Source organism: Leuciscus leuciscus (genome assembly GCF_965113295.1).
Source record: "Leuciscus leuciscus genome assembly, chromosome: 19".
In the NCBI taxonomy this organism is placed as follows: Eukaryota; Metazoa; Chordata; class Actinopteri; order Cypriniformes; family Leuciscidae; genus Leuciscus; species Leuciscus leuciscus.
Window position 1 is genome coordinate 31004103 of NC_138743.1, and position 9936 is coordinate 31014038.

The 9936-nt window shown below is 38.8% G+C and overlaps 1 protein-coding gene across 1 annotated transcript in view; it reads left to right on the forward strand.

Annotated features, from left to right (window-relative positions):
* Nucleotides 1-3803: 3803 nt before the first annotated feature.
* The window catches only part of zfyve1 (zinc finger, FYVE domain containing 1), a 7206-nt gene continuing 1073 nt past the window's right edge, over nucleotides 3804-9936 (forward strand). The window contains 11 exon segments of the mRNA XM_082148542.1: nucleotides 3804-5199; nucleotides 6729-7233; nucleotides 7357-7571; nucleotides 7847-7953; nucleotides 9002-9110; nucleotides 9209-9306; nucleotides 9390-9477; nucleotides 9479-9508; nucleotides 9593-9709; nucleotides 9711-9764; nucleotides 9861-9930. Of these exon segments, the coding sequence (XP_082004668.1) occupies nucleotides 4717-5199; nucleotides 6729-7233; nucleotides 7357-7571; nucleotides 7847-7953; nucleotides 9002-9110; nucleotides 9209-9306; nucleotides 9390-9477; nucleotides 9479-9508; nucleotides 9593-9709; nucleotides 9711-9764; nucleotides 9861-9930 (1876 nt within the window). The 5' untranslated portion in view covers nucleotides 3804-4716.

Genomic DNA, 9936 nt, shown 5'->3' on the forward strand with positions numbered 1-9936 from the left:
TAATGTCCAAATCAAACTTCCAAACTTAAAGATAGGAGAATTAAACATTATGGACAAAAAATGTGACAACAAATATTTAAATAAAGCTTTCAAAGGATATATATATATCATGATTATGATAGGAAGATAAAACTTAAAATATGAGATAATCCAACAATTGCAGAAAAACATTGGAAATGTATAAAATGGCCAATTGCACCCAAACTAAAAGAAATGCAATTTAAAATTCTTAACAACTACTATCCATCTGCGGAGACACTGAGGGGTAGATTTGGTTTTGAAGTTGATCCTTGCGACTTTTGTCATGAAAACCCGGAACGAACAGAGCATTTATTCTTCCTTGCTCAGTAAGTAGGAAGTTCTGGCAAGATCTTCATAGCTGGTTAAATATAAAAATTTGTGAACTTGAACAATTTACAGTAGAAGATATTCTTATTTATAATTCTAAACTGACAAGGGATCTTTCCCTTTTGATCAACCTGATCATCATTATGGGTAAATACCACATTCACAAAAATAAATGGAAAAAACAATTGCCAAATGTAAACTGTTTTAAAAATGAATTTCGTATGCTATTATCCTCCTTGAACCTTGTAAAAAATTCTAAACAAACTGTAGAAGCTATTTGTTATGCTGCTGAAATGTTTTTGGTCCTGTAACACATTATTTATTTGAGAACAATGCCTTATTTTATTTCTTTATTTTTATTTTATTTCTTTATTTTTTTCATTGTCAAAGCTGCACTGTGTTGATGCCTTGCCTGTTTTTCTTTGCTGTTGTCTCCACGAGAGTTTGTAATAAACATTAATAAAAAAAAATAAAAAGCACAAATGAGTGTCCGGCTTGAGGCTGCGCCAACATTCTACTGTTGTGAATGATGGGTGTCAACCATTTCTTTACATTTATGCATTTGGTAGACGCTTTTATCCAAAGCGACTTACATTGCATTCAAGGTACACATTTTACATTTTTTGTCAGTTCTTGCTTTCCCTGGGAATCGAACCCATGACCTTGGCGTTGCTAGCGCCAACGCTCTACTGTTTGAGCTACAGGAAAGCCTGTACAAAGCCTTTAAAATTCATGTTTCCAAAAGAAATAAATAATAATAAAAATAACTTGTGAAAATTAAAGGAACACTCCACCGTTTTTTGAAATAGGGCTTATTCACCTTCTTTCCTACAGTTAGATAGGTGGGCAAATGCATTTTTGTCTCAGTGCATGCATTGTTTTAGTTTGACAGGGTTGGCGCTAGCTTAGCTTAGCATAATGAATGGAATCCTTTGTTGCCAGCTAGCATGTCCTGAGTAAAAGTGATATAAAAAAAAAAAACCCCACCTAATTACTTCTTGTGGCCTGCATATTCACAACGAGTACAAATAGCGATGCAGATTAACACTAGGCGATTTCCTATGCAGATATTGACTTGGGACTATATTAGGGGGAAGCACAGGCGAAGCACTGCTACTTGGGCGCAGAGATATCACGCCCAAGTAGCAGTGCTTCGCCTGTGCTTCCCCCTAATATAGTCCTTAATATATAAGTCAATATCTGCCTAGGAAATCGCCTAGTGTTAATCTGCATCGCTATTTGTACTTGTTGTGAATACGCAGGCCACAAGAAGTAATTAGGTAGGGTTTTTTATTTTTTTTATATCACTTTTATTCAGGACATGCTAGCTGGCAACAAAGGATTCCATTCATTATGCTAAGCTAAGCTCACGCCGACCCTGTCAAACTAAAACAATGCATGCACTGAGACAAAAATGCATTTGCCCACCTATCTAAATGTAGGAAAGAAGGTGAATAAGCCCTATTTAAAAAAACGGTGGAGTGTTCCTTTAAGATTCATGTAGGCTATACACAGGTTCTATAGGCTATCATGTTGAATTTTCACAACCAACACAATAATGATTTGAATGTCTGTATGTCTGACCCTCAGATCCTCACTTTTCATTAGTGAAATCCAGTAGCAGAACAATTTAAATGTTGTCTACCCTGAAGGCCTGTTACTACAATGACTTATGTGATGAAAAGTGACTTAACATGATCCTTGTGAACAAGAGAAGGCACTTTACACTTTAGCATAGCTAATTTTACATATTACGAAAATAATTTTCTTTATTACACTGTAAAAAAGGATTTTTTGGTGAAGTAAATACTACTGAAAAAAAACAATGTAATTTACATGAAAAAGTTAGTTCAGGCAAGAATTAAAAAAAAACTAAGTAAATTCCATATCAGTACTTAATTCAAGCGAGTAGAAATGAAAGCGTAAATATCAACTCAATAAAATTAAGTAAAAATTACTCAACTTTTCTGATACTGGGGTTCCCATCATGCACTGGACCTTGAATAGTTAATGAGGTTAATTTTTCACTGGTTTCCAGCTGTATTTACACTGTTTTATCATTGCTTTTGTTGTCAGGATTAGTAACTTGCCATTTTGTGCCATTTTGAGTAAATTTTCTGCTCAAAATGACACATTCAAACACAAAAACGATCCATCAAATGTTACCGTCATTGTGTATTGTCTACCAAGTATTGAGGTCTTTGCATTCACATGATGCTTAACATCTGACATGTAGTATAAATTACTTAGATAATCTAAGTAAAACACATAGGCTACTATAAATGACTGGTATAATTCAATATTATTGTTTGAGTGAAATGTAATGCAAAGGAAATTTCAACTAAATCGATAATAATCAACCTTTTACTAGCCAAGTTAAAATGACTTATTTTCTTTGTTACTTTCACTTAACTAGGTTAAGTAAAGCTTACTTAATTCCATATTCCAAGTAAATTTAACTTAAAGATTTCTAATTAAAGCTACTGATAAATATGTTTAGGTTTTTACTTGGCAAATCTTTGTAAATTTACTAGCATTTTCTGAGTGGAAAAAGTTGCCTAGCTTTTTTCAAGTAAATCCTACTCCAAATTGTTTTCAGTGTACGTAGAACTTACTTTAAATACATAATTTCATATTTACTTCTATATTGTCTTCGAAATATGGTTTACGTGTACGTACAAAATACAAATGTACTGACATGGCCTGCATTTATTGTACACTTAAATATAGGCTACTTTAATTTCAATTCTAATGACACATCATGTATTTAAATATAACTAGGCTACAGATTTGTAATGAAGTTGCAATTAAGTACATTTACAAATAAACCAGTCATAATCAAGTACATGTGTTTTAGAATGTTAGTCAACACATCAAAACAAGTGTGCTTTTATAAAGTACAATAAAAGATATTAAAACACATTCATTTAAAAAATGTAGGCTACTTCAACTGCTTCAGTATGATCATTTACACTAAAGTGGGCTGTAATAGTATATTACTATATTAGTATATTACCTGCAAGAACAGTTTATTTAATATGTAGGCTATATATCCATATATATTTATATACATACACAGACACAGACACAGACACAGACACACACACACACACACACACACACACACACACACACACACACACACACACACACACACACACACACACACACACACACACACACACACACACACACACACTTCAATTCAATTTAATACAATTAGGCTGTGCACTTCTTTTTGTTTTTATTTGTTATTATTCTGTCTCCTCATATGTCCCCCCCAAAAAATCTTGTTTTTTTTAAATCATATATCTTATATCTGTCAACCTCTCCTTATCCTAACACTTACCTGAATATTGAATTCATGTCATAAGTGTATAAGTAAATGTTGCTTGTAGAGAATGGACTCCATTTCCCATCTGGCTTTGCGTCTGGTAACCTTCGACTGCAGAGCTACAGTGAAAACAAGCCGATCAGCTGATCTGACCTGGCAACAACATTCACCCGAATCTACCGGGGAGGGGAATCGTTTTACAAGCTGGTGGGGAAAAACAGTTATCTTGACATCAACCGGCTTATTAATTTGTGTTTATCAAAGAGTCGTTGTCGTGTGCGATGTTTCAGGGAATTCAGCGGCTAATTTGATGAAGACTGCGGTGTGATTCTGGCTCGAAATCAGCTTGTTTTGTTCGGTCAAAGCTGTGTTGATCAATGTGTTGTTGGGTGAACATACTTTAAGGACAGTCTGTATGATACTAAATAATCATTAATTCAGCTGCAGAAATCATATTTCTAACCCCCTAGTATCTGTTGTCTTTGAAATCGGAGGATATTTTATAGACACGTATGCTAATCTTAGTTAGCTTGAGTAACAAAAGCCCAGGACGATAACAGTACTCGAATGTAGCTGTTTTCTTAGTGTTTACGTCTGTCAATAAATACGTTTCGATTGTAGTTTGTGAGTTTAGACACTTTAGACTGCTTGGTCACTTTTACATCAGCCAGAAAGCTAGACTTTAGTCTGACTTAGTGCCAGTGCTATACGGATGTCAACTGATCTATTTATAGTTCATATTGAATATTTGATTTTAAGCCAGTGTCATAATTTGACAACACATTTAGAATTCCAATGAAATTCAAGGCAAACGAGTAAGATATTTCGTTTAAGAAGAACTCAGATGCATCCTTCATGAGGTATAATATATCATCTCTCTTGTTGATTGTACATTTAGGTTGGTCTCTGCTGTAAGTTAGTTGGTTCAACTTTCTGAGGGATAACCACTCGGTGTATTTACAGAGAGCGTTTAGTACTTTAAATTCGGTTGTTTCAGTTCGGTGTGCTACCTCGCTATTATATTTAGACGTATAATGAGCGGTCAGGGCTCTTCAGCGGAGAAGGGGTTGAACGGTGTCCTGGTTTGTCAGGAGAGTTACGCCTGCGGTGGCACTGACGAGGCCGCCTTCGAGTGTGATGAATGCGGCAGCTTGCAGTGCATGCGCTGCGAGCTGGAGCTCCACCGCCAGGAGCGCATGAGGAACCACGACAGGATCCGAATCGCACCTGGCCACGTACCCTACTGCGATTCATGTAAAGGGGACGGTGGGGTTCCGAACGGGGGGCGGCTGAGAGCAGTGGTCCGCTGTCAGGGATGTAAAATCAACCTGTGTTTGGACTGTCAAAAGCGGACTCACAGCGGGGTCAGTAAAAGAAAGCACCCTATCACTGCCTACCCTCCCTGTAAACCCGCGGAGAAGAACTGCAGCACTGGGGATGAACAGCTGGATGCGTTGAAAGCTAAACTGGAGAAAGTCATCAGCTTTCTTCTGGTGGATGAAAAGGAAGACATGCAGGTAAGGCATTTTGTGAGAGGCTGCTCCAAAGTGGTACTGATTGCAGAATCAAGTGACGTCCAAGCTCCTCCTCTCTGGACGTCTAATGGGGTGGAGGGATACAGGTGTGGGTATGGTTTTATAGGGTTAGGGTGTGGTTGGATATTCTAGCTCCACCCATTAGGCCCAAATAGAGTGGTGCTGGTATGTCGTCACTTTGTAGGCCAACCGGCAGTTAGCATCATGCTGTCGTTTTGTCCATGACATGTTTTGTCCTTCAAGACAATCATCACAGTTGAAAACAACTTTTGTGAATTTTGAAGCCCAAATGCAGTCGCCAGAAGTAAAAAGCTAAGGTAGGCTATAAACTAACTACACCACGGTCCCATGAATTCAACATTACCACCACCACTAAGCTTCAGACAACGTGAAAGTGCCTTGAGCTTGTGTTCACCACACTGACCACAGACCTTATTTCAGCCATTTAACCAAAACCCCATTCAAAAAAGCCATTGACTTCGGGATGATGCTCACTGCAGAGCAAATGGGTGGAGCTTAAGTCTAGCTCCGCCTCACTACACATCCAGTGAGGAGGAGTGAATGTAATTTGGGCCTAATGGGTAGAACTAGAATACCAACACAACCCTACCCACAACTCTATCCCTCCATCCCATAAAGCTAGTGTCATACTTTGCGCGTCCGCGAGGGCAAAGCAAAGTTTTTAAACCTTTTCTCTCACTCCATGATAATCTATGTATCATTCGTTCTTTTCTTTTAATTTGTGTCTTAATTGAAAATTAAAGGAACTAATGACACATGGATTTGGACTACTGTAGGGGTTTTTCATCATTTCCTATTTTTAACTTGTGTAAAATCAAAAAATCGTTATTTGTTTTTGTTAATTGTATTTGTTAATCAATAATGACACAAGTCCTTTTTCGATTTTCCAAATGTTATTTAATGGAATATTAAAACAACGAATGATACACAGACAATGGTCACTTGGAGCAAGGATTCTCTCACTAGTTAGTTTGGAGTGGGAAGTGGAAATCATGGAGCAGAGTGATAACAGAACGCCTTGAGCAGTCCCGGGCTCTAAAGTTCAAATCTGGCCTGGCCCCCCATGGACAGCCCTGTGCTCCCCCCATCTCCCTCGAACCGGTCTGAGATTTCAAAAAGAACGTGATTTCAGCCAAGGGGAAACCCTCTCCCTGGAACGCGATTTTATCCTAACGCCACCCCCCTGAACGCCCGCTGCTTGATGTCCAGTTCAGGACATAACAGGTGGAGCTAGATGGCCTAACCCTATACATAACCCCACCCATAATGTCCAGAGAGGGGAAGCTGGACGTCATTTGGCTCTGCAGTGAGGGAACTCTCTGTCGCTCTGCTCGACCCAAGTTCCAGACTGTCTTTTAATCTGTGCGTTGCATTGTGACAAAGCGTTATGCTTTCTCTTCTTTTCAAACTACTAGTTGTTTTTTTGTTTTACGTAACTGTGTGATATTGCCTAAGTATATGGCTTATGTTTATTTCCTTAACCGGAACAGCTGAAGGATGAGGAGGAGTTTGTGAGGAAATTAGGCTGCAGGCCTGAGGAGCTCTTGAAGGTGGTGTCCATTTTCGGCAATACTGGAGAGGGCAAATCCCACACCCTCAATCACACTTTCTTTCTGGGTCGTGAAGTGTTCCAGACATCCCCAACCCAGGAATCCTGCACCGTTGGGGTGTGGGCAGCAATGGACCCTGTTCATAAGGTGGTGGTTATTGACACAGAGGGACTCCTGGGGGCAGGAGCTAACCAAGGACAGCGAACCCGCCTCCTCCTGAAGGTGCTCGCAGTGTCTGATCTGGTCATCTATCGGACACATGCTGACCGGCTTCATGATGATCTTTTCAAGTTTCTCGGGGATGCGTCAGATGCGTATCTAAAGCATTTTACGAGGGAGCTGAAAGCTACGACTGCCCGCTGTGGTTTGGATGTGCCCCTTTCGACCCTGGGTCCTGCTGTTATAATCTTCCATGAGACAGTCCACACCAAGTTATTAGGCTCAGGTCAGTTTACTGAGCTTTAGATGCTTTCCACTTTGCTGTCCTATTCACAAAACAATAGGTTAGAATTGACATTGAAATAGATAAAGTAAGCAAAATAATGAATCTCTCTCTTGTGCACTGTAGATAAGCCATCAGAATCAGCTGAGCGGCTTCTTCAGGAACGTTTCAGAAAGCTTGGCCTCTTTCCGGAAGCATTCAGCTCTATTCAGTACCGGGGCACCCGCACCCACAACCCCCCGACTGACTTCAGCGGTCTGCTGCGTAGCGTGGAGCAGCAGTTAGACAACAACACTACACGATCTCCACGGTCTGCCGGTGTCATCTACAAGGCATTGCAGGTAATTCGTTTTTTTATTTTTTTTTATTAATAAGCTCAATCACACATTTAACTCATCGATTACATGAAAGGGTGGAAGTGTTGGTTTGAATTACTTTTCTCCAAAAATCTTTTTTCTTTTTAATTTTTAACCTATTAAGTAGGTCCGTTTTCCTCAAATGGCTACTTACAAATCCTGAGCACTGGCCTTGAAATATTCCATAAGACACGTGTGTGTGCTATTTTCAGTTATCAATTTTAATATATCGAGCTAATGATGAAGCTCTTGTTCACAAGGCTTTGAGTGAATGCTTCAGTGGAGAGATTCCTGATGAGCATCTGGCAAGCAACTCTTTCTTTCCAGATGAATACTTTACCTGCTCTAGCATCTGCCTCAGCTGTGGGTAAGCTGCTCCTGACTCTCACATACAACTACTCTACTCTACTCTACTCTACTCTACTCTACTCTACTCACCAAGGCAGCATTTATTTGACCAAAAATACAGTAAAAAAACACTAATGAAATACTTGTGAAATATTATTACAACTGTTTTCAATTTTAATAGAAAGTTCAAAAGAACAGCATTTATTTAAAATAGAAATGTTTTTATAATATCTTTGCTGTCCCTTGATCAATTTAATGCATCCTTGCTGAATTAAATTATATCTTTCAAAAAACATTTGAATGGGAATGTTATGGATATCAAATATAAGTGTTAAGTCATGTTAGCAATTTGGTTCTTTCCGACAAAGGCCTTGACAGAATCGGGGTTGAACTTAAATATGGTTTAAAAAAAAACAAGGCTTGATTAATGTAGACAAAATATTTATTAAATGACCATGCAAGAGGTGGGGATGTGTAGAACTTGTTCCATTTGAAGCCTGTTAAATGACAAACCCTTTGAATGAATGTTAAGACACTTAACCCCTAGTTGCTCCAGAGGCGTGCGACCTCTGACATATATAGCAATTGTAAGTCGCTTTGTATAAAAGCGTCAGCTAAATGAATAAATGTAAATGTAAATGTAAATGTTAAAGACAACACAGGTTCAATTGAGCCAATGCTCAAAAGGGTTCACTGAAGTCCCTGACCAACCATTTTTAGCAAATAAAATGAATATTTGCATATATTATATTTTTAGATTGCTAAATGTTCAGTTATGATGCCAACACATCACCTACCTTATGTGTTTAACTCCTAAAGTTCTTTTTTTAAAGTTGAGTAATTTACATACTCATTAAAAATTGGTTTGATCAAATCAATAAAATAAAATAAAAAACCGTTCAAAAGGAGTTATTTGTGCAGCGCCACACTAGTAATTAGATGTTTGACTAAGCTAGTTTTGACTCTTGTAATGCATGTGGAAAATTCCTTGCACGTACACCATACTGAAGCCTGTTCTGAATTACATATATTCAGAACAGGTTTTTTTTTGTTTGTTTGTGTTTTAGCTCAGGCTGTAAAAACAGCATGAATCACCTCCGAGAGGGTGTGGTGCATGAGGCTAAACACCGTTGCCGCTATTCAGCACACTACGATAATCGCATCTACACCTGCAAGGTAGGTCCTAAACAATGCAACACATGACCTGACCTTACCAGCTATACATATTCTGTGACTGCCCAGGTCTGACATTATGTGTTAACCTGCTATTCCAGGCTTGTTATGAGAGTGGCAAAGAGGTGATTGTGGTTCCAAAGACGACGGCATCCTCTGACTCACCTTGGTTTGGTTTGGCCATATACGCCTGGTCCGGGTGAGTGGTGTATAGTTGTACAAAGGTGCATTTACTTCAGTTCATTTAGACACACAGGACTGATTTGGGGGTTTTCTTTGCAGATATGTGATTGAGTGTCCAAACTGCTCTGTGATATATAGAAGTAGGCAATACTGGTATGGGAACCAGGACCCTGTTGATACAGTGGTTCAGGACTGAGATCCAGCATGTCTGGCCAGGGGTGAGAGAAATCTGCTGCTTTTTTTCCCTATGTTTCCTCTATTTAAATAGCAAAGTTTTATTCACTTTCACATTTCCGTCTCAGTCTGATGGATTCCTGAAGGACAACAACAATGCTGCGCAGAGGCTGCTGGATGGTGTGAACTATATGGCTCAGTCTGTTTCAGAGCTAAGCGTCAAGCCTGCCAAAGCCGTCACCGCCCTGGTTAACAGACCAGATTGCTCCTACCTACTGGAAGCCCAATTCTCTCATCCTTGTGAGTTTTAATGCTAGGTTCTTTTTTAATTTGCCTTTTAAATGAAGAGAAGTCTTTACTGAAGAAAGATTTTTTGGGTTTTTTTTTTTTTTTCAGAGATGTAATAAATGTGGAGAGGGATTCCAGGATAATGATACAAAGCACCACTGTCGGGCCTGTGGAGAAGGTTTCT